Raw genomic sequence first — 25,182 nt, forward strand, 5'->3', positions numbered from 1 at the left:
TAATAAGGAGGGCACCCTCCTTAAGTGTAAGGCACGCCTTATAGTCTAAGGGGATTAATAAAAACGGTTAGAGACTAAAGATAACTACGCCGTAATACTAGCCTCGCGGTCCTTCCGTATACTAATAGCAATCGCCGCCCGATTTAACCTAAAGATAAGGCAGTTTAAGACTATTAACGTGTTCGTTAACGCCAGCCTTAAGGAAAAGATGTTTATAAAGATACTATAAGGCTACGAAGTACTAGGTAAGGTCCTGCTACTACAGAAAGCCCTCTTCGGCTTAAGGGTATCGCTACTACTATAGTAAGAGGAATTTAGCGGCACGCTATAAAGAATAGAATTCACGGCTATACCCAATAACCCCTATATTATACTCCGCGACGGTTTAATCCTATTCTTCTATATTAACAATATCGGACTTATCTACTATAGAGATCGTAAGACGGACGTCGATAACCTTAAGGCCGCTCTTAAGCGAAGCTATACGTTATTAAGAGGTGAAGAAATCCGTTAGTTCCTAGGAATTAAGGTCCTAAGGGATAGAGCTACCCGAAGGTTATAGCTATTATAATCCTGCTACGTAAAGAAGATCGCGGTTAAATACTATATAGATATACTCTACCGAAAACCACTAAAAGTCCTATTATCTATAAAGTTAGTAATGCCCCGAGATAGCACCCGCGCGTCGATTCCCGAGGTCTATTAGTATTAGGGAATAATCGGTTTTATCCTATACGCCGCTATTATAATAAGACCCGATATCGCGTTCGCTTACTCGAAGCTTTCCTAATATAACGTTAACCCCTCCTCTAACTACCTTAAAAAGGCTTAATAAGTGCTACTATTCCTATACTATTTAAGATACTACTACTTAGAATTCGGTGGGGATAGACTCTTGCTAATAGTAAGCGACGCGTCCTTTAGGGATAATCTAGACCGTAAGAGCTCGTAAGGATATACGATAAAGCTTTTCGGCGGCACCGTTAGCTAGAAGACGGGCAAATAACCGACGGTCATGATATCGTTAATAGAGTCGGAACTGCTCGCTCTTACCGAGGTAGCTAAGGAGACGCTATTTATTAGCCGGATATTAAGGGATTTAGAGCTTCGGCTAGACTAATAATAGCTATAGCTATACTACGATAATTAACAGATTATTAACCTCGTTAATAAGAAGGCATAACGCCTGCAGACAAGGCTACGGCACGTCAATATATATAACTAGTAGGCGCGCTAGTTAGTATAATAAGGTCTTTTTAAGGTTACGTACGTTAACATGAAGGAGATAATCGCGGACGGATTAATAAAGGCACTACCGGAGGCGGGGATTAAAAGACTATAGTAATAGCTTAATTTAACTAATTAAAAGAATCGTATTAAGTGGTCTAAACGACTACACGAAGACATTAAACGCGCTAAAGCGGCCGTAATAAAGGCCCCTAAGGGCGTGGTAGATCCGATAGATATAGATCTAATTAATTAGATCTGGCTAATTAGGATCGAGGAACTAATTAAGATAGAATTAAATTAAACGGTTAAACAGGGCGGATTTAGATCCCTTTTACGAGGGCGTTTTCCCTTAACTATTAATTCTACGATAGAAAAGTTAAGAGTATTTAGTTTAAACCGAAGCCTCTGATTAGTCAGTTAACCTAGGAAGACCCACCTTAACTAAGGGGGTATATCGTATTGGCAGGACCACGATATAGTCTATAGGGGATCTAGGGGGGATCCACTCTATAACTAAGGGCTCCGGATATCGGGGACTTCTAGTATCAGGATATAATAAGGGTGGATACCGGAAAAGACAGGATAGAATCCAAATAACATAGTACCCATAACAGAGTCTTTACCACCCAAATTAAGGGCATAAGAGACTCTCCCAGATATAACTTAAGACAATACACACACACGAGATTTCTGCTCTACTAAGTTAATTATATAAGTGCCTTTTAACATACGATAAGTAAGAGCTCTAGGGCCAGGCCCCGGTATCACGGATATACTAAGCAAGGGATGATAAGATATACTTAGCTTATCGGGTTAACAATAGCAGATATATCACGGACTAATCGGTTATTAATATAGCACTATCTCGATAGTATAGCTAAGGGATAGTATCCACGAGACTTATATCCACGATCTAGAAGGGCCTGTCTAATAGCAGGTATACCTGGAATTAATAGGTCGTCGCTATAGTCTCGCTATTATATAGCTAAGGGATAGTATCCACGAGACTTATATCCACGACCTTAAAGGACCTGCCCACCAGCAGCAGATATATCAGGAATTAACAGGTTATCGCCTTAGTATCGCTATTATATAGCTAAGAGATAGTATCTATACGACTTAGGTCCACGATCTAGAAGGGCCTATCTAGTAGCAGGTATACCTAGAATTAATAGATCGTTGCTATAGTCTCGCTATTATACAGCTAAGGGATAATATCTACGAGGGATATTACCACGACCTAAAAAGGCCGAGGCTATATCCAGATTCCTAGATATCAGGCTATAAGAAGTTAAAGGTAGGACTACTAGGAGTTAATAGGAGGATAAAGGTTAAGATATTAGGTATAATAGTCTTATATTAAGGGAGTTAGCCGGGAAGAGATAAAAGGATTCTAGTTAGACCCCGGATAGCTATAAAAGGAGCGCCTTAGGGACCTCTTTCTTAAGGCAGGCAACGAATAATCTAAGTATTCTAAGACCCCTTACCTATAGACGAACCACTATTCACTTAGGACGTGTCGGTCAATCACTATTATGCCACTCCATACGAAGACACCTTTAACACCCAGTTACACTAGAGGCCTTAACCTAATTCCGCTAATCCTCTAACTAATAAGTATTTATATCCTTTTATAGAATATAGGGAGGAGTTAGGCGTGGAGGGAGCTATTACTTTAATACCGCGCCGAGTATAATATAATTACGATCTAAGAACCCGGCCTTAATCCTTTTACTAAAAGCCTAGCCTATCCCTTTTAGGAAGCCTACTATCTAATTTAAGGAGGGAGCCGCGCCCTCCTTTATATATATAAAAGATACCCGCTATATATATAGATATAACGAACTTACTATAATATCTATACAGTTATATTCGGGGTAAGAGATAACGCCTTTATAATCTAATTAGTCTACCCCGAGAACTATAAGTTAGCTAGGATACCCTAGAATATACTCCTTAAAGATATATTCGATATAGCGCCGCTACGGTGCTAGTATATCCTTGCTAGCGACGTGCCCGTTACGTAACCGTAAAAACTACGGTCTGTTTATAACAGAACTCACCCGGAATTAAACCGAAGTCACGCCCCGATATCGACCTTCCACCATCTAACATCTCAACTGACTATGGCATGTCGCTTTTTATTTTGTTCTTTCGTTTTCCCCAATACAACTCTCCGAACTAAGGTAGGCTGATGCAAACTTGTTCATACATTCGTTTAACACGCAGCTGCAGGACCCTCACATCATGCGACTCGAAATATATCAGACTTGTATGACCATTTGCACTACGTGCCCGTCTCCCTTATGTTAGACTAGAGGGAACTCCGATATTGAAACAATACTGACGTTGTGCCCGCCAAAGCAACATCCATTGACCCGGTCTAGTAGCAGTCAATAAGAATCCCTCGACGATGTCAAGTGCCCTCAACTCCCATCCTTGTTAAAAGATATCACACGGCCTTTCTGTTAAACTACACCGTACAACGAAGCCCCGTCAGTCGCCAAACCAGACAATGTTCAGTTTTAACCTCCACTCCGTACACGCGAACGCGAGATGGTAGAATCTTGCAACTTTGTTTCGCAGAGCCTTGTTGACGTCACTTCTTTTCGGCAAATTTCTGGTGGATCGCGCGAATCTGGTCTTCGACGTTCATGCCTTGCATGTGACCGGCCTGTGCTTGTGCCTGTGCTTGCGCCTGTGCTACCTGCGCCTGCGCCTGCGCAAACGCCATCGCCTGACTCGTCGCGTTCGGGTTCTCCACGCTGTGGACCATCGCCTTCTTCCTCCTCTGCAGCTCCTCTTCGGTGAGAGGCTGGCCCGTGATGGGGTCGAACACGTCCGTGCGCTGGCTGGCCAAGCGCTTCAGGTTGTTGGCAACGTCCATCGTAGACAAGTTGGTCGATGCGTGTCGCGCATCCGCCTTGGCCTTTTGGTCCTTCCACCGAGGATCGAGAAGTTCAACTGGTTTCACACAAAGTCAGCATATCTGATAAACCACCCAAGACGCAATTGGTGATAGGGCGTGTAGACTTACTCCTCATGTGCGCTTCAAGCTCGTTCATCGGGATCTGCTGCTTGCAGTTGGGACATAGCGCCGTTTGCACCGACTGCGACGTCCGCTGCATCGCCCGCGGCACGTAGTTCTCCCTGATCTTCATCGGTGCCGTCCCGCCCAGCGCTTCCGCTCTGGCCTGTTGTTCCCTGGCACGAGCCTCTTCCCTCTCCTTGATGCGTCTCTCCTCCTCCTCCACTTCCGGCCTCCTTTGGGGAGCCCCAGCCGGACCGGTCTGAGCACCGTGGTAAACCTGCTGTTGCGGTTGCTGTGGAGCATGGCCTGTGTGAACGGGCAGGGGATACGAGGGCTGGGGCTGCGGCTGGGCGTTGTACGTCAAGTCCTCCTCGCCAGGCATGGCCTCCTCAATCCGCAAGTTGGCGCTGATGGACGCGTTGTTCCGCTCTTCGAGAGAAGCATACTGCAGCTCGGCCAGGTTCGTCGGAGGGGGCAGGTTCGCTTGTTCGTCCGACTCGTTGAACACGATCGTCTCGACCACCACAAAATCGTTCCAGTCGACGCGCGCAAACTCGATCTTTTTCTTCTCTTCCTCTTCTTCCTTCTTCTGCTTCTCGGTTTCTTGGTGCCTGGCGTACTCTGCGCGTTGCTTGGCGCGGTGCAGCACCTGATACTTGTCGTCGACGTTGCTCTGCAGTTCTGCCATAGCCTGCTGTTGGAGTTTCCCACCTTCTCCGCTCAGCCCACTCGACCTCAGCAGCGCCGTGTATTGGTCCACCTGGTGCTGGAAGAAGTTATGGAACGTGTGGTTAGGAATGAGAAACTGAAACTGCGGATTGCCCGCCTCGCGCTGGGCAAGCTGCGACATGAACTGCCGACCGTTCTTGGCCACGAAGAGCGCCGTCAATCGCAGGACGTCCAGGTCCTTCTGGTTGATCCGGGGCATGCGCGCCGAGAACTTAAAGTCCGGGGGCTTCGGTGGACCTTTGGGTTTTTCGGGGACTGCCGCCGCCGCCTCGCCCGCTCGACCGGCCGCGATGGCCGTGCCGCGGCCCGCCTTGATCTCCTCTAGTCGCCATTGGTAGTAACCGTAGTATGCATCCGTCTTGTTGAGGAAGCTGAACTTGGGGTTCGCCCGCTCTTTCTCGCGTATCCTGTCCTCGAACACAAATCCGTTACGAGCAACATAGCCGGCTGTTTTCTCAAGGATGTTCCGGATCTCGCGCGGCGGGAGGACGACACCAGCGGGAGGCTTGATATCGTCTAGAACCGCAGCGGCGTCGCCGTTAGTCGCTGCTGAAGCCATGTCAACAGGATGCGCCTACTACTTTTTTCTTTTCTTCTTCCAGTGGCGATGGTTTCGCCGGACCTGTCGAATTCACACAAAATCTCGATGCCGCAAAGCTCGCGTTACTTGGTGTTGATGAAGCTGGTGGAGCTAGAGTCAATGAGCTCCGTTAGGCGTTGGGAAATTTTCAATGATGGTCCTTCCTTTTACCAGACGCGTCCAAGGTTCGGGGTACCTACGTGAAGTGGACCCGCATGAACGGTATATCATTATTCCGGTATGCGTCGATATACACTTAACCGACCGACTTGCGAAGGGTATTGTAAGGGATTCAATGGGGAGACCTCACGTTTCAATATCGAGACCTCACACGTGACATTCTAATGGGGCCATGACGCCACCGCCAAGATGCATATATACCGCACCTATTTTATATATACACATTATGTAAATAATCGTAGGTGACATAGTAACCAACTCAATCTCAACACTCAATCCCAATACTCAAATCTTAATACTTATCTTGGAGCCGTAGGCGGTTATTTTGTGTAGGATATCGTGTAGGATATCGTGACTTAATATTATCGTGTTTTAGGCGGTTGGATTCAGAGTTACGGTGTGGGAAGTGATACGTTAAGGTTTACGATGTCGCCTGCGATTTTCTACATAAAGTGTACATACAAAATAGGTGCGGTATATATATATCTTGGCGGCGGGTTCATGGCCCCACTAAAATGTCACGTTTGAGGTCTCGATATTGAAACGTGAGGTCTCCCCATTGAGTCCCTATTGTAATTACGGGTATTCTGTAAGCTTTATACGTTATAAGTCCTAGCTGTCGCACGTTAAATAGCACTTGGATAATCAACTTAGTAGAGCAGAAATCTCGTATGTGTGTATTATATTAAGTTATATCTATATGAGTCTTTTATACTCTTAATTTGGGTGGTGAAGACTCTGTTATAGGTACTATATTATTTAGATCCTATCCGGTCTTTTCCGGTATCCGCCCCTGTTATATCCTGATACCCGAGGCCCGAAGCCCTTAATTAGGGATTGGATCCCCCCTAAATCCCCTATAGACCACGTTATAGTCCTGCCTATACGATATACCCCCTTAGTTAAGGTGGGTCTTCCTAGGTTAACTAATTAATTAAAGGCTTCAGTTTAAACTAAACGCTCTTAGCTTTTCTATCGTAAAATTAATAGTTAAGGGAAAAACGCCCTTATAAAAGGGATCTAAATCCGCCCTATTTAACCGTTTAATTTAATTCTATCTTAATTAGTTCCTTAATCCTGATTAGCCGGATCTACTTAATCGGATCTTCTACGCCCTCGGGGGCCTTTATTACGGCCGCTTTAGCGCGTTTAATCTCTTCGTATAGTCGTTTAGACTACTTAATACGGTCCTTTTAATCCGTTAAATTAAGCTATTACTATAGTCTTTTAATCCCTGCCTCCGGTAGTGCCTTTATTAAACCGTCCGTGATTATCTCCTTTATATTAACGTATATAACCTTAAAGAGGCCCTGCTATACTAACTAACGCGCCTACTAATTATAAATATCGACGTGCTATAGCCTTATTCGTAGACGTTATACCTTCTTATTAATAAGGTTAATAGTCTATTAATTATCGTAGTATAGCTATAGTTACTATTAGTCTAACCGAAGCTCTAAATCTCTTAATATCCGGCTAATAAATAACGTCTCTTTAACGGCCTCTATAAGAGCGAGTAATTCCGATTCTATTAACGATATTATAATTATCGGTTACTTACCCGCCTTTTAGTTAACGGTTCCCCCGAAGAGCTTTATCGTATATCCTTATACACTTTTACAGTCTGGATTATCCCTAAAGGACGCGTCGCTTACTATCAGGAAGAGCCTATCCCCGCCGAATTCTAGGTAGTAGTAATTTATATAGTATAGGAATAGTAGCACTTATTAAGCCCTCTTAAGATAGTTAGAGGAGGGATTAATATTATATTAGGAAAGCTTCGAATAGGCGAACGCGATATCGGGTCTTATTATAATAGCAGCGTATAGGATAGAACCGATTATACCTTAGTATTAACGGACCTCGGGAATTAACGCGCGGGTGCCGTTACGGGGTATTACCGGCTCCGTAGATAATAAGACCTTTAGTGGTTTTCGGCAGAGTATATCTATATAGTATTTAACCGCGATCTTCTCTACGTAGGAGGATTATAATAGTTATAGCGTACGGGTGGCTTTATCCCTTAGGACCTTAATTTCTAGGAACTAACGGATTTCTTCGCCTCCTAATAACCTATAGCTTCGCCTAAGGGCGGCCTTAAGGTTATCGGCGTTAGTCTTATAGTCTTTATAGTATATAAGTCCGATATCGTCGATATAGAAAAATAGGATTAAACCGTTATAGATTATAATATAGGGGTTATTAGGCACGGCCGTGAATCCTATCCTCTATAGTATACCGCTAAATTTCTCTTACTATAATAGTAGCGATACTCTTAAGCCGAAGAGGGCTTTTTATAGTAGTAATACCTTACCTAGCACTTTATAGCCTTATGGTATCTTTATAAATACCTTGTTAGGTGCCTGCAGCAGTGGTCATAATGAGTCCCTAGTGTGAACCTATAGGGGTCCAGGTATACCCAGTCTAAGACCCTCGAGGCATAAATAAAATAGTTATTATATAGTAAACAGAATAGTCCCTCGAAGTAAATAAAGCAGCCCTCGAGGAAGTAAATAGAGTAGTCCTCGAGGAGTAGCTAAGGGCAGAGGAGCGTAGACTTAAGGAGCGGAAGAGCCTCCCCTCTAAAGAGGGAGGCAAGCGATTAATCTAATTCTTTAGCTATACCCACGTTCTAACCCTATTATAATCCTATCGTAATTGTACCTGGTTCCATACTTAACCCTACCTTTTTACTCTTTACGACTACCTATTTAATATTTTAATCGCTCTACCCTCGAAGGGCGCGAAGACTATTAAGGAGAGTTATTAAGATATCTAACTATCACAAAATAAACGATCCTACCTTTGATTTTAACGAGGCTGCTAGCTAGTTCGAGCGATAGCTCCGTGATAGCGAAACCGCCTTCGTGGAGGACGCTAATAAGGAATACAACGGGGATACGCCGGAAACTAACACGGCTCCCGTACCTACCACCGTACCGGTATTTATTCCTACTACTGCTTTTATTCCTGTCGCTAGCACTACCTCTACCGCCGCCTTTACCCCTATTACCGTCTCTATTCCTTCTATAACCATAATAGGACCCGCGTATAACCCTAACCTGCCCCCGTATACGAACGTTAACCTAGCCACGCTAACGGAGGAATAACTAGACAAACGCGTTAAATGAATAGAGGTATAAAACCACTGTAAGCGTAAGCTCGCATACCTTACTAAGCTTGAGGCGGACACTACTACTATCGCTGCCGCCGCTATTAACCCTATTATTAATCCCAATCCGGCCGATAGTACCCACAATCGTATAGCTAAACCTCGACGTCGTATTATCGTAACCCTAATAGGATCCTAGTATACCCACGATATATCCACGACCACGTTTATATATAGATCCGCTATATAGGCTAAGTTTAATTTCCCCTTACCTAAATAGGATAGCATATCCTAGGCTAAGTATCGTATATTATCTAGGAAACGAATTAACGGTTTGACCTAGACTCTTTGTCCTTCCCCACGGACGCTACGAAGAATTACTTTATTATATTATACCTCCCCTACCACCTTAAGGAACGCTAGTAGGCTAAACTACGATATAAGTATAATAGCGACTCTAATAGGGTTAGCTAGGCCATATTATAGGCTTAGTTATCCTATTAGGTAGACGATAACGATACCCGCCTATAGGAGGTAGCGGTATAGATCCAGAGCGAGTCTATCTTATCTTAGAGAGAGGGCGAGTCCTACGCTAAGTTTATATAACGGTAGGAAGCCTTAGAGTCGGAATTACCGGGCGAGCTCCTAGACTAATAAAGGATTTAGATAGTGCTGATAAGGGTACTCCCGTCTATTCAGGACTATATAGTGTCTATAGGGGTTCCTAAGAATTACTAGGACCTAGCCCCGGCCTATCGTAGGGCCGAGGCCTTAACTATTACGAACGGATTAGCCGGCGCTCGGGCAGACTTTTAGTCCGCTGCCTAATAACGCCGCTACCGCTCGCGTGCCCCTCCTTATACCCCTGCTTCTGCCCCTATTTCTATGTCTGCCCCTACGCCTATACTAGCCTCTACTCCTAGCTACCTTATACGCCCTAGACCGTTATCGTACCTTAACTCTATCACTTACTATAATTATAACTAAAAGGAGCACTACGCTACTATATACCCTAGCCCTCGGGTATAGCGCTCGGGTAATAGTAACCCGAATATCCAACCAGTGTCTACCTCTTATCCTACGGTCGGCCGTGTTACGGGCGAGGTACCCTAAGAACTATACCCGCCTCGGACTACCCCTACTACTATACTAGTAAAGGTATATATATCCCTTCGCCGAGGTAGGGAATAGGTATAGACGTCGGCCTTCCTCGACGGAGGCGCCGATATTAACGTGCTAGATCGGTCCCTCCTAGGACCTAGTTATGTCCCCGAGGGGTCCCTAATCCCGGTATCCTGGATTACGGAAGGATAAATAAAGATAACCCTTAAGTCTCCTTATAGGATTATCACCACCACCGACTACTAGGGTCGGAAGAGAGTATAGCGCGCCGAGTTCCACGTTATACAGCTTAATCCCTAGGGCGCCCGTATAATCCTAGGAAGACCGTGGCTTATAGCCGTTAACCCTAACGTTAATTAGTAGTATAGCATGTAGACCTATCCTTTATCCTACGCGGAGCTTAGTATAGTTATATCTCTAAAAGAGCTATATAGGGCAGTTAGATAAGCTAAGTCTATCCTTACTCTAATCTATATAGGTTCTATACGGGACCCACGTATTGGCCTTATTAGCTATATCGGCCTAATAGAAAACCCTTTAGTAGGATATAGAGACATGTTCTTAGGAAACGGGGTTTACCCTAGCCTAGACGATAATCCCGTCACCCCTACGCTACCGGAATAGTATTAAGATTTCGCTAACGTCTTTAATATCGAGAACGCCGGCCGCCTACTAACGTACTAGTAGTAGGACCACGCTATTAAGATCGAGGAAGGGAAGAAGCCTCCTTACGGCCCTATTTACCCCCTTACTATATAAGAGCTTAAGGTACTACGTTAGTATCTATAGGATACCGTCGCGAAAGGCTGAATTAGACTATCCACTAATCTAGCCGGTGCCCCTATCCTATTTATCCCTAAGAAGGGTGGTAAGCTACGTCTTTATATTAACTATAGAGGGTTAAATAAGATAATAATTAAGGACTATACTCCCCTACCCCTTATCCACGAAATCTTAGATCGGTTATCTTTAGCGTAGTACTACACTAAGCTGGATCTTAAGGATATATACTATCGGTTACGGATTCGGGAAGGCGACGAGTAAAAGACGGCGTTCCGGACGAAATACGGCCACTATAAGTACCTTATTATACTATTCGGGCTTACTAATACCCCCGCGAGCTTCTAGCGGTATATTAACTAAGCGCTAACGGGTCTTATCGATACTATCTATATAGTCTATCTAGATAATATTCTTATCTATAGTAAAGACCTAGCCACCCACTATGTATATATCCGCGAGGTCCTTATAAGGCTTAGGCAGTGGTCCCTATATACTAACCCCGATAAGTGCGAGTTTAAGACTAGAGACGTGGAATTCCTCGGGTTTATCTATAGCCTAGATAGGGTACGTATAGACCTATCCCGCGTTAAGGCTATCCGCGACTAGGAGCTTCCTAATAGTGTTAAGAAGATATAGGTCTTTCTAGGCTTTACGGGCTTTTACAGGCGTTTTATTAAGAATTACTCTAGAGTGGCCGCCCCTCTTATAGACTATCCTAAAGGGGGCCCTACTAGGAGCCACGCCGGGGTCCTCGTGCTTTCCTAGTAAGCCCGGGTCGCGTTCAAAGAAATAAAGCTATTATTTTAGAAGGCACCGGTCCTACGGTATTTGAACCCTGCTCTGCCTATACGAATTAAGCTAGACGCTTCCGCTTTTATAATTAGGGCCGTTATTAGTTAGCTCGAGGATAGGCTATAAAGATCCGTTACGTTTATATCCCGTAAACTCCGCAGCGCTAAGCTTAATTATAGCACGCCCGATTCGGAGCTTATAGCTATTATCGAGTCTTTCCGCACGTAGCGCTACTATGTGGCCTATAGTTAGAGCCCTATAGTGCCTATAATGGTCTCAACGGACTACCTAAACTATCGTTATCTGCTAGATAAGCCGAAGCTTGAGGGCTAGCATGCACGGTGGCTTAAGGAGCTCGCCCTATTTAATTTTAAGATTCGGCACCGCCCGGGGACGTTAAATCCCGCGGATAGGCTATTAAGGAAGCCCTAGCACGCGCCCTATAAACGCGCCCTAGTTATTAACCGGGCTAAGGCAGTAGAGTCTTTTTCGAAGCGTTTCGCTATAGGGTATATCGGGGACTAGTATAGTTCCCGTAATACCCCCGGTTCTGATATTCCCACTCCTCCTATCTTACCGGAAAAAGTGGTTAAGATATAAGCGGATAATCCTTTTTCTATCTTAGAGTTCTTCTCGAGGCGTTCTGTTTTAGGCTATATCGGGAACCAGGGTGGTTCCCGTAATAGCCCCGATTATAATTTTCCTGCTCCTCCCACCTTAGTAGTTAAGACGTAAGCGGATAACCTTTCTTTAGACCCCGTTTTTCCTATCTTAGTAGTAAAGATATAAGCGGATAATATTCCTTCGAAGCGTTCTGCCTTAGGTCTATATAGAACCTAGGATAATACCCGCGCTATTCCCGCTCCTTTAATTTTACCGGAAAAGGTAGTTAAGACGTAAGCGGATAATCTTTTTTCAGAGCCTATATCGAGGCAGTTTATTTTAGGCCTTATCGGGAACCAGTATAGTTCCCGCATTACCCCCGATTCGGATTTCCCTGCTCTTAACTCCCCTACCCTACTAAAAGAGGTGGTAGAGGCGTAAACGGAAGACCCTTTTTACGTCCGTTAGCGAGAGGCCCACGGCGATAATACCACGTACGGATAGTGGTCTAGGAGTGATAGTATCCTTTGTTTCAAAAATCGCGTTTTTATACCAGACCACTCTAGCCTCTATTAAAAGGTCCTATAGTGTTTCTATAACGGACCTAGCGTAGGGTATTATAGGGTTATAAGGACCGTTAAGAGGATTTCGGACTTCTACTTTTAGGATTATTTACCTAGGGATATACGTTAATTTATACCCACCTACGGCGTATATTAACATACTAAGCCGCGGCACTATAAGCTATATAGCGAGCTAGCGAGTCTCCTAATACCTTAGCGCCCCTTTATAGAGATATCTATTAACTTTATCACGGGCTTACCGCCGGTTTATAGCGCGACTATAAATAGGAAACGGGATACTATCCTCGTACTAGTATACCGCCTAATAAAGTACTCGATTTATATCCCCTTAAGCAGTAGCCTAATAGCTAAGGGGCTCGCTGAGTCTCTATAGTATCACGTCTTCCGCACCTTTAGCTTACCCGATAGTATCGTGTCCGATCGCGGGGCGTTATTTACGAGTCGTTTTTAGGTAACTTTATATCGCTGCCTCGGTACTATATAATGCCTATCTATAGCGTAGTACCCGTAGACGGATAGATAGATAGAGCGATAGAACTAGAACCTCGAGTATTACCTACGTGTATCCTATTCGCAGGAATAGAATAACTAGGTTAACCGACTACCGGTCGTAGAATTCACCTATAATACGGTATAGTATTCTACGATACATTATACCCCCGCCGATACGTTAATAGGGTATAACCCCCGAGGCCCGGATAAGGTATAGCTCCTAAGGGCAGGCAAGGCCCGCGCCGCTAAAGCCGAGACCCGTGCGGAATACCTTATAGCCTAGCGCCGATCTATCTCGGACCATATTAAAAGGGCGTAGGCTTCTTACGAACGGTATTATAATAACGGCCGTGCCTAGCGGAGGTTTAAGGTAGACGAGTACGTCTTACTATCCACGAAGAATATCCGATAGAAAAGGCCCTCTAAAAAGCTTAGCGATAAGTTTATCGGACCGTATAAGGTCACTAAGATTATCGGCACGTATAGCCTAGCCTACTGATTAGACCTCCTAAAGGGTATAAGGATTTATAACGTCTTCCCGGTTTCCCTGTTAGAATTATAGAGAACCCGTAATAGGTTATAGCCGGAGCCACCCGTGGTTAATATCGAACCGGACTCAGATAAGTACGAGGTCGAAGCTATCCTTACCCACCGATATTAGGGTAAGCGATATTAATACCTTATTAAATAGGCAGGGTATAGCGATAAGGAGAATACCTAGGAGCTAAAACGGAATATCCCCAATAAACTCGTTAACGTCTACTTTAAAGCGAGGCTAATAAGGGACTATATAGGTTTCTATAACATTCCTACTAGGAACTAAACGGGTTCGTACACTATTTCCCTAATAGACACAACGTAAGGACGTTTTTCCCTCCTTACGGATAACGAGACTAACTAGGAACTAACCGGGTTTATATATTATCCCCGTATCGGCTATATTAACCTAGAAAACCCTTTAGTGGGTCGTGGAGATGAATTCTTAGGTAGGGACCCCCCCTTAATCTAGACGGGGGGGACTATATAGGCACTATCACCTCTCTTCTTATTTTCTTCCGTTTAAGCATTCTGCTCTTAACCTCCTGCTTTCTTCCTTTAGAGCGTTCTGCTCTTAACCTCTATTCTCCTTTTTTTAAGCGTTCTGCTTCCGACCTTTATTCCTTTTCGGGCATAAACGCCCTAATCCCCGTTCCTCTTCCTTAGGCATAACAGTTTATCGCCCTTAAAGTCTATTTCCCTTTACTATTCCCTTAATTAACCGTCACGATAGGGACACAATTATATCATAATAGGAGTATAGTTAGGGACTATTAGGGTTATAATAGGAATACCCTAAAGCTGGTAAAAAAAAAAAAGGAAAAACCTAACCCGAAGGTTAGTAAAAAACCTAGAAAAAGAAATAACCGTTTCCTCTATATATACTACCACGGCCCCTTAAGGGCGTCCTTAAACCCCACTAACTTATCATCTAGAGGGGTGGGCTTACGCCTAACCGCCTTATTATTATCCTTTATATATACCTGGCTCTGCCCCGCGGTAGTAGCCGTTACCCCCTCTTACCTATTACCCGCGGATAGTGTCGAAGGCCGAAAAGATAGAGGCGTCTTCGCCTTTTACTGCTTCTTCTTCTTCTTCCTTAATAAAGGAGTTAAGGGCGTTAGAGCCTTCTTCCCCTTACCCTTCTTCACTAATAAGGTCGGCACTATATTATTATCGTCAGGCACTTTATAAGGATCCGGGGGACCCTAAGGACCTTACGGTATAAAGCCTTAAGGTTATATAGGGCTACCGTTACTAAATATATCGTCACCTATAAAGATAACCCCCGCGGGGGCTAAGGCAGACCCTAAGGGTGCAGGTATATTACCTTCCACGGCCTAAGCCTAGGCTAGGTTAAGAGTAGCTATCTACTCGAAGGCAGTGGCCGTACGTTCCTAGGCCGTAAGGTCGCGCTAATATAACGCTAGGCGTTACTACTCGATATCGAGCCGCTACTACTTAACGGTAAGACGCTACTACTATAACCCGACGAATTACTTAAGGAGCGACTCTATACTATTAAGCCTCTTATGGATATCTTCCGCCGTTTTCTAGCGGGCGTCGGTAACCTCCTTAGCTTAACGCCGAGTAGTAATAGCGTCTTCGGCAGACGACTAGTTAACCTCTAGTGTCGCTTAACCCAGAGCCTCTTTAAGGATAACTTAGTATCAAACTACTATAGCCTAGTACTATAAAGGATTAGTAAGGGTACTATATAGGGTTAACGAGGGGATATAGTTAGTAATACTTACACAACGACTCTTATTTAGACTACCCTTCTTAATAGCAATAACTAAAACCTTTTATAGCTACTCGGTAGCGTTCTTACTAGTAATAGGGAGCTATTATTATATTAGAAACGGGCCTACGGAGTGGTTTATAATAGGAGGAAGTATAGAGATAATAATAAAGATATATAACTTACCACACGGTATTTAAGGCTATTATACTCGGAGTAGTAGTGGTACTTATTTATACGCCGACTATTATCGGCGTAATAGCACGTCTTGGCCTCGATAGTATACGCCTTTTCCTTAAAGTTAATCGTTACTAACTTACCTGTATAACGTATATAGGGGGCCCTTAAATCCCCGCCTATACTGATATCCACTACCCTCTAGCGTAGAGTAACTAATAGTATAGTAGTTAACGACGACGTAGCCGTAGTAGGAGTAGGAGGCTCTAGCGTAGCTAGCTATAGGGCTAACTGCCTAGCGGACTACGAGGTTAACGCCGTAACCACGATCTTAATCCTTTTAAAGGACCGCGTTATACTCGCGGGAGTAGCGACGCGCTTATTATTATTATTATCTTCCTAGGAAGGTATAGTGACTACGTTATATCGCGCGGTTAGCTAGTATTATAGATTAAAGACGTGTAGAAGCACTTATAAGATAGTAGTTAATTAATAGAAGACTGTAAGACGTTAGTATATAGTATCTTAGATTAGGGGAAAACTCACAAAGAATAGTATAATCGGAAAATCGAGTATAGAAGAGGAAGAAAAGAATAGGAAAAGGGAATAACGGCAGATTACGAGATATCCCTAAAAAGCAGTTATATAGGCACCTATTTTTAGTATGAAGGAGGAAGCTACGAATCCATGGAAGGAGTAATAACGGACCCCACGTAATACCGGCTCTAGGAGTCTTTATAGATAAATTAAAGGGATAGCCTAGAAGGATAAAGGGATATAGTAGGGGGCTAGTGGAGGAACCGGCCGGGAACCTATCGGGGTCCCGGGTAGGGTATTATCTTCGGCAGTTTGATTAATAGAATAAGGCGGGGGAGTACGCACCTGGGTTAAAGCCACGGCCTAAGAGGCTCTATATAGGAATTAGGCGGGGACTTATCGGGGTCCCGTTATAGAGGGCTTTAGTCCGGGGCGCCGGGGGACTTAGAGGACGGATTCGGGCACTGGGTTTTAGAGGAGCCGGGAGGCCGGCACGGATCGGGCGCTCCTAAGGATAGGAGTATCCGGGGAAGGTCGCTATATCAGGTGTCTATAGCAGTAGTCATAATGGGTCCCTAGTATAAACCTATAGGGGTCTAGGTATACCCAGTCTAAGACCCTCGAGGCATAAATAAAACAGTTATTATATAGTAAATAGAATAGTCCCTCGAAGTAAATAAAGCAGCCCTTGAGAAAGCAAACAGAGCAGTCCTTAAGGAGTAGCCAAAGGCAGAGGAGTGTAGACTTAAGGAGCGGAAGAGCCTCCCCTTTAAAGAGGAAGGCCAGCGATTAATCTGATTCTTTAGCTACACCCACGTTCTAACCCCATTATAATCCCATCGTGATCACACCTGGTTCCTTGCTTGACCCTACCTTTTCACTCTTTGCGACTACCCATTTGACACACCTCTTCTTTAAGGCTAGCGTTAACGAACGCGTTAATAGCAATAAACTACCTTATCTTTAGGTTAAATCGGGTAGTAATCGCTATTAGTATATAGAAGGACCGCGAGGCTAGTGTTACGGCGTAATTATCTTTAGTCTCTAACCGTTTTTATTAATCCCCTTAGACTATAAGACGTGCCTTATACTTAAGTAGGGTACCCTCCTTATTAAATTTATAGGTGTATACCTACCTATAGACGAGGACTTATTACTTATTAGACTAATTACTACCTACCTCCTACTAGCAGCTTATCTATCGGTGCCCCTTAAGGTATTCCCTCTTAGCCTATAACCAACGCTCCTATAGTGGGTGGACGCATATATCGCGGTAGTAGTTTAGTAAAGGCGGGAGATTCTTATAGGTTATATACGATAGCGATAATGGCTAGGAGGTATAAGGGGAATCTATAGCACCGATATCGTCGTTAATAGCTTACTGCCTTACGCGTATAGGGTTATAAGTCCTTCTAGCGTTAAAGAACGCCTTTTAAGCATTATCGTTCTATACCTTCTTGGTCTTATAGATACTTATAATAGATAGGCGCGCGGGTAATAGGCGCGCGGCCAATAAGCACCCTCTAGGGGTATCCCCGGCTATCCGTTAGTGGTTATCGTGTTCTTCCACCTTAACGCCCCTGATTACCGCTAACGCTATCAGGAACGCGCGCGCGGGATCTTCCGGGGATATTAGAGGCGTGGGAAACGGTTTAAACCTCGTAGTAGTAAACCGTAAAGTATCCGTAATAATAGCGGTAGCCTCTCCCATAGTAATAGCGGTATTATCGCCTTTACCCGTAATAATAGCGGTAGTATAGTCTTCTCTTATAGTAATAGTAGTATCTATAGTAATAGCGGTGCTATAGTCTACAGTAATAGTAATAGCCTCTCCCGTAGTAATAATGGTAGCGTTAGGGTTACGAGGTTCTAAATCTATAGCTTAGGTATTAGGCTATAGATTTAAAACCTTATCTATAGTAATAGTAGTAGCCTCTCTTATAGTAATAGCGATAGCCTTACCTTTATCCGTAGTAATAGCGGTAGCGTCGCTTTTACTCGTAGTAATAACGGTAGCGTTAGAGTCTTCCGACTTGAGATCTAATACGTCTACTGCTATACCCCTTAATAGTAGCCTATTCGCGGTCTTATTAGATTAAGTGATACGGATAAATTATAGGCGTTCCCCGATTTCCCTAGCGGAAGCTATAGCTTATAGCGTTTTAATCCTACTATTAAATATCTTATCTTCGTTAAAGACTACGTCTTCTATAGTGATAATATCCGTTAGGTATAGTAGCTAAATACGGAAGCTATTCGAGGATTAATATCCGATATAATAACAGATGTATACCTTCGGTTCTAGCCTTTATAGGCGGTTCCTTTTAGCTTAGGTATCGCGCGTTTTTATAAAGGCTTTATAGCTATAAGCTTATAGGTGCGTAAGGTTAGGTTAATAGCTACGTAGGCCTTTGTATAGTATTCGCTAGTCGTTAATATATTATAGCGTCCTATTATACAGATATATAGCCGTCTTAAAGATCTTAGGCTAGATAGATATAAGCAGATTAGCTCTAATCCTTATAGCCCTCGCCCTTCTCTTAATAATACCTCTAATCCATTCTATAACGCCGTTTTAATCCTATAAATACAGTGCCGACGGCTAGCCTTTTACCCCTTTAGTAGCGAGGAAAGCAACGACTTCTAGGTGTTAAAATATCTCGGAATCGACTTATAGAATATATAGCCGGATATCAAATTAGGTTTTAAACAGGGTAAAAACGTCTTTTAACGCGTGTAAGATAAAGCCTTAGTCTCTTTTCTGTAGGTAGTAGTTCTACGTATAACCTATATACACGTCTATAACGAATATAATAGACTTATATAGGCCGTCTAGCGATTCCGACTCTTCTAAATCGTGAAAATTAATAGCTAAGGCCTCTCCAGGCTTTAACGGGTAAAAGGATAATATCCGCCGGATATACGTAAGCACTTACGATTATCCACACGCGTTATAGTCCGTTATACGTGGTCCCTTTATCTATACCCCCTAAGTAGCGTCGACGATCTTTATAAGAGTATCGGTGCCGTAATAGCTAAGGCGTTTATACTACTATTATACCGTGGTCTTCTACGGTTACCGTGGTTATCATGATCTTCTATACAGGTTATCGCGGGGGTACCTTACTAAGACCGCGAACGCGGTAGTGGCCGTAGCTTCCGCGCGCTCGATTATATACTATCCGTAGATATCTAGCAGCTTATAGATAGGCCGGTTATTGGCGGAGCTAGTAATAGTATTATTTACGGTATCCTAATAATAATCTTATAGACGTAGCTAGCATTCCGAGACGATATTAGTAACGAATTCCTTATAATATATAATATCACGGAGGCATAATAGCCTCTTCGTGCCCGCTAAGGATTATACACATAGCTTAATATCTCCGTATCCGAGGATAGGAGCCTTATAAGTACCTACCTAAAGCGTTAATAAATTAACCGTGGGTAGTCTAACGGCCGTAAAACGGCCTCGATTATTAAAGATATAGATTAACGATCCTAAGTCTAGGATCGCGTAGTATAATAGCGCTCTAGCTTAGTTAATAGAAAGGGATATCTCTTATTCTTATTATAATCTTAATAGTATCGTTATACGACGACGCGCTACCCCTTAGGTTAAGGGGGCTCTTAGTCTCCCCGTCGCGGTAACGGACAGGTCTTTATAAACTATAGTAGGCGTAGTATTATAGAGTTAATCTTCCTAGACTTCCTGTATCTTATTAGCAGTAGTAGCTACTACTTCCCGCCTCTTCTATATCACGGTATCCACGCGGCTTTTAAAACTATAAATACGTATCTTCTTTTCCGCGACCTTTATAATATCTTCACGGCCACGCTAAGTATGAGGGCGTATATCCGGCCTTATATACTAATAGGCAGCGGTAGTATAGATATTCTTATATATCTCGTAAAGCCTCCTTATTACGGGAGGGATAGCTTTTACGGATATATCACTATAAGGGCGCTTCTTATTAGTATCGTTATTAGTAGTATCCTTAGTATCGGGGAGATTCCTAAGGGTATTAAAGGTACCTCTCCTAACTCTAGGCTTTATAGCGGTGGATTATAGGCTTTTTATATTACTAAGAACCGCCCGTAAAGCCTTTACGAAGTTATTAGTTATTAGTTCGTTTTCCGTAATCTTATTATAGTTATTTACTATGTAGTTAATACTCTATTCCTAGGTAATAGGTCTAACGGCTTTTAACGCGTTTTCTACTTAATAGTCCGCGCTTAATAGTTCTAAAACGCCTATATATTTATAGTATATTATCGCTATTTTCTAGCTTATTACTTAGGCATCTATATCCTTAGGTATAGCCTTTATTAGCGTGGTGTATTATCGGTATAGGATTAAGGCTTCCTTATAAAGGTCCATAGGTATTAGTCCTATATACGCGTATAGGAGAGTAATCTAAGCCTATAGGTTATTTACGGTATTATTCTATAGCTAGGCGAGGAGGTTACGTAATATAGTATAAACAGTCCCTTTAATATAGGAGTATACTTTATTAAACTCCTTCTACTACGTATTATAGTCTGCCTTTTCCTCGCGGTATATGCGGTAATCTTATAGGTAGCGCGTACGCCCCTTTTTAAAGAGGTTATTAATAGACGTAGGCGTTTTAATCGTTAGTTCTTTCGTTATAGCTATAGCCTTCCGGCGAGCGGCCGTTTTCCTCTTACCGGCGGCTATAGCCGTTATAGTAGCGGCCGTAGTAGCGGTATCTATAGTATCCGTGGCCTTATCGCCCTTTAGCGTGATAGTAGATGACGGAGTGGCTGTGACGGTAGTAGCCGTGGCCTCCTCCGTATTAGGGTCCACGGTAAGAGCCTTATATTTATAGATATTAGGGGGCGTAGGTATAAGGAGGAGATAGGCGTTAGCCTCCTTATCGCTTAGCTTTAGATTAAGGTAGTTATCCTAGTAGGAGGCCGATTTACTATATACGGCGCGCTCCTAAACCGCTTAATCCCTTTAGTTAATAAGGGTAATAGCGGCCGCCTTTTATTCGGCGTTAGATATATTAAAAGATATCTTTACTAGTTTATCGTTTATTAGTTAGTTAATTAATAAGTAAGTTAATTAATCTCTTAATTACTCTAATTAGGTCGATAATAGTTATTTAAAAGTGCGTATATAGATATAATTACTTCTTTGTAGTAGAGTAAGGGTAGCCTTATTAATATCTATCGTTTAGGCGTTATAAACCGGGCTTATAACTATCGTATATTAAAAGGTATTTATATAATTAACTTAGCAGAGTAGAAATCTCGTATATATATATTATCTTAAGTTATATCTAGGAGAGTCTTTTATACCCTTACTTTAGGTGGTGAAGACTCTATTATTGGTACTATATTATTTAGATCCTATCCGGTCTTTTCCGGTATACACCCTTATTATATCCTGATACTAGAAGTCCCCGATATCCGGAGCCCTTAGTTATGGAGTGGATCCCCCCTGGATCCCCTATAGACTATATCGTGGTCCTGCCCATACGACACGAGGCTCGTACCATACGCGCCCCCAGTTAGAGCCGGATCCTTCCGGACCAACTAGCCAATCAGAGCCCTCAGTTCACCACAGGATTCCTCGATCTTTTCTATCACAAAAACAACTGTTTCAACACGCTCTCAAAAAGAGCTCCCAAAACGATCCCTTTTTGATCGTTCAATTCGTTCCATTTGAGCTTAATCACAGCCTTGATTGCTGCTTCTCGCGGCTTCTGATTGGCCGATCAGGTCAATCCCGCTCTATTCAACTGCCGCAGGCGTAGCCGTTACTTGTTGTTCTGCCCATCGTATCTTACTTAACAATAGGAGGACATCGGATGTCTCTTTCTGTGAGGCTCTATCTACAAAACGGGAATAGATGTCTCTCTATGAAGAGACTCTACGAAGCAGACTAGCCCTCCTGTTTATGCTATTCAACAGAGCCCTGAGGTCCTTCGAGAGGTCCTCAATCGACAGGGTATTGTCATCGATCCGCTGCCTGTTCGTCACTATATAAATAAGACTCTATCCGCCGGCAACGGGGGATATCGCTGTGGTTACTTTTCGGCGGAAGGGTAATTATAGGATAGCTTGAAGCTATTGAAGATATTGAATGCTTCAGGCGCTGCAAACCAGGCTCATAACTGTACTGTCGCACGGCAAAACTTTACCACTACGCCAAAAGGGAATTCCCATATCATTGTACGTACCTACTGTGGCGCTCTTGCAAGTGCTTATACACGTTATAATGTGACAGAAGGAGGGTCAGGCCCTGCGAGTTCAGAGAGGCGGTCGCATCAGTCAGTCGTTATTCGTCAGGCACTGAAGTCACTGCAATAACCAAATGCATATCACTATGGCAAGACGGACAACGGGCCATTTTTCTTTTCTTTTCCTTTTTTAGACAAAGCAGTCTCAATCCAATGCTGACATTGGATCCAATGCACAGCATGGGTTACTCAAAGTCAGACTCACTTGGTCATTTCCACCATGATCGTCCCAATCGTCCCTCCAGCAAGTAAAGCGGGCGAATGGCCGTCGGGATGTGAATGCGGCCAAGTGCAACAGCTCTAGGCCAAATGGACAGTGTTAAATAGGCGGTTCCCCGTGTCCGTTGTCCCTCGACCGGTATACTTATTCTCCGAGACCCGGAACGGTACAACAGCGTCGAGGCCATACACTGAGAGCTTGTCGAGCGCATACTCGCCTTTGTGAACCGCCCTGTCTTGGAGTACGCCGGCGACCACGACGATTCGAAGGTCTTCGCGCTGTTTGGAGACATGCTTGACGAATTCCGAAATAGATTTCCCGGTGTTGATGACCGAGTCGACCAGGATGACAGTACGCAGGTCCTCGAGATGCTCCCGCTTGACGTCCTCAGGCCGAGCCGCATGAAGAAACATTGCGCCGGGAAAGGCGTCGTTGACGCCTAAAGCCATCGGCTCGCCTCCTCGCATCAGGGGCACGATCAACGTCTTTTCCTCGTCACGCAGGCGGAAGCCGGTCGTCTCGTACCCCTGGACGTGCGGGATCGGGGACTCCTCAAGCCCAATAACCTCAGTAAGATACGTTGTTGCCATATAGCGTCCAACCACGCGATGTGCTTTCCGTAGGGCCGGACCGGAAATTCTGGCATCGCGCATGGGAGTCATTAAGAGTTGGCTTGCGCCGGTGCCTGACGCTCCAATCACTCGTACTCGGCCAGGTTCAAAGCCCTCGTGACGAGGTCTGGCTTTCTTCAGGTGCACCGAGGTGAAAATGGATTCAAGAAAGTCCTGGTCGTCGAGCCCAACCAGGGGTAAGCAGCCAATGCTGAGACGTGGCTTCGTGTCGTTGGGCAACAGAAGCTGTCGTGCTCGGAAACCTTCATGGTCGACGGCTCTGTGCAGGGATGCCTCCATTGACCTGCTTCGGATCTGTTCCTCGCAGACAACCACAATGGCTTCATCGGCCGCCCTCAGCATGGGTAAGTCCAAGGTACTGTCGCCAAATGCCCATACCCTGGTGCGATGAGCTCGCTGAAGATGTTCGACCACCGCGGCTTTGACATTGGCTGTAACGATGAAAGAGTCCGGGTCTGCGACTCTCCCCGTCCCGATGACCTTCACGATCCCGAGCAGAGACTCGCGCTCCAGGACTTTCTCCCAGATTTGGCGCAGCCCGCATGTCAGGACGACGGCCCCCACATTATTGTCTGCCTCCAACAGGCACAGGAAGGACAGAAACTCGGGGTGAATGGTCACCATAGATGCAACCTCGGCACAGAGCTGTTCGAAGTCTTGGTCGTCGATATTCTCCCCGTACAGGAAAGAGGCCTGGCGGAAGGCGGCGTACGAATAACCCATTGGACTGCCGAATAAGGCCTTCAGGGGACAGCCTTGGATCTCGTCTGTCTCGACTACACCAGCCGCTGACGCTGCCTTCCAGAACAAAGCCCCGGTATCCACAGGAGCCAGAGTCTTGTCCCCGTCGAAAACAAGCATGCGATGGATGCGGCCCCGGTTGTTGGCAGCTCGCACGATGGCATCTAGCCTTTTCTGGACCCGATCCATGTTGTTCTCTTCCGTATGGGAAGCGACATTGCGCAGGAGTACCGAGATCCTGTTGGCTAAGCACGTATGATGGGGCACGACGGTGAAAATGATTCGGTTCTGGCGGCAAAGGAGTCTGAGACGGGCTTCTTCAGTGTTTTGCCATTTGCGGAGATGGTCAACAGAGGCAGGCGGGCGATCTCTCTCTTTGTCTGACAAGCGGCGCTGGGAGATGACTTCGGCAGGGACATGAATGTAGAAAATGTGCGTGAAAACGGCCAAATCCATAGGCGTGATAACCTGGTTTCCCTCCTTTCCCCCCTCCGTCCAAAACATGAAATGGCCGGCGACGACTCCGACGCGTCCGAGAAACTCGCACTCTTCTTGAATCTTGCTGATGGCGGCCCGCCGAATAGTGTTCTGTTGATCATCTGACATGCGTCGAAAGCCTTCGAGGCCACCCTCGGCCAGAGAGGCAATCACATCGGAGCCCTCGAAGAAGCGGAACACTCCCTCCCCGAGCTGCTCCTTGAGTTGGCGGATGAGGAAGCTTTTGCCCGAACCAGGGACACCATAGAGCCCCACGACGGGAATTTTGAAGTTTTTGAGACCGTCCATTGTCTGCCAGGTGTTTAGGATATAGAACCGCAGTGATCAGAAGTACCGGGAGAGATCTTAAGTATCGGGAGAGACCTTGAATATAGGCGAGTTATTGCCACAGCTCTCTCGTCTAGGGGGCATACGGGCTATTTATCAAATAGCCAGACCAAGGGGCACATAAAGGGGTTGTTGGGTAACAACAAGGCCACCAATGCATGGTTCCTCAACCCAGCCCAAACGGCAGGCTATCAAATCCATCTCCTTTCTCGCCATATGGCTGCTTGCAGGCTGTTTCCCGAAGGCATCGCAAATTAATTCGTCT

General features: G+C 44.6%; 2 protein-coding genes across 2 annotated transcripts; both read right to left on the reverse strand.

Annotated features, from left to right (window-relative positions):
- Positions 1–3,829: 3,829 nt before the first annotated feature.
- SODALDRAFT_322744 (Surp module) lies at positions 3,830–5,549 on the reverse strand (the record flags this gene model as incomplete). Its single annotated transcript, XM_028609749.1, has 2 exons — positions 3,830–4,194; positions 4,268–5,549. 2 exons carry the CDS (start codon positions 5,547–5,549, stop codon positions 3,830–3,832), a joined length of 1,647 nt encoding a protein of 548 aa, XP_028469469.1.
- Positions 5,550–22,406: 16,857 nt separating this feature from the next.
- Positions 22,407–25,097, reverse strand: SODALDRAFT_125524 (hypothetical protein). The gene has a single exon (XM_028606661.1). It carries the CDS (start codon positions 24,876–24,878, stop codon positions 22,800–22,802), a length of 2,079 nt encoding a protein of 692 aa, XP_028469470.1. The 5' UTR covers positions 24,879–25,097; the 3' UTR covers positions 22,407–22,799.
- Positions 25,098–25,182: the final 85 nt, after the last annotated feature.

Source organism: Sodiomyces alkalinus, assembly GCF_003711515.1.
Source record: "Sodiomyces alkalinus F11 unplaced genomic scaffold SODALscaffold_2, whole genome shotgun sequence".
In the NCBI taxonomy this organism is placed as follows: domain Eukaryota; kingdom Fungi; phylum Ascomycota; class Sordariomycetes; order Glomerellales; family Plectosphaerellaceae; genus Sodiomyces; species Sodiomyces alkalinus.

What these genes read in the sequence shown, in the direction of transcription:
- SODALDRAFT_125524 (XM_028606661.1), bottom strand. Translation starts at nt 24,878, where the DNA reads ATGGACGGTCTCAAAAACTTCAAAATTCCCGTCGTGGGGCTCTATGGT.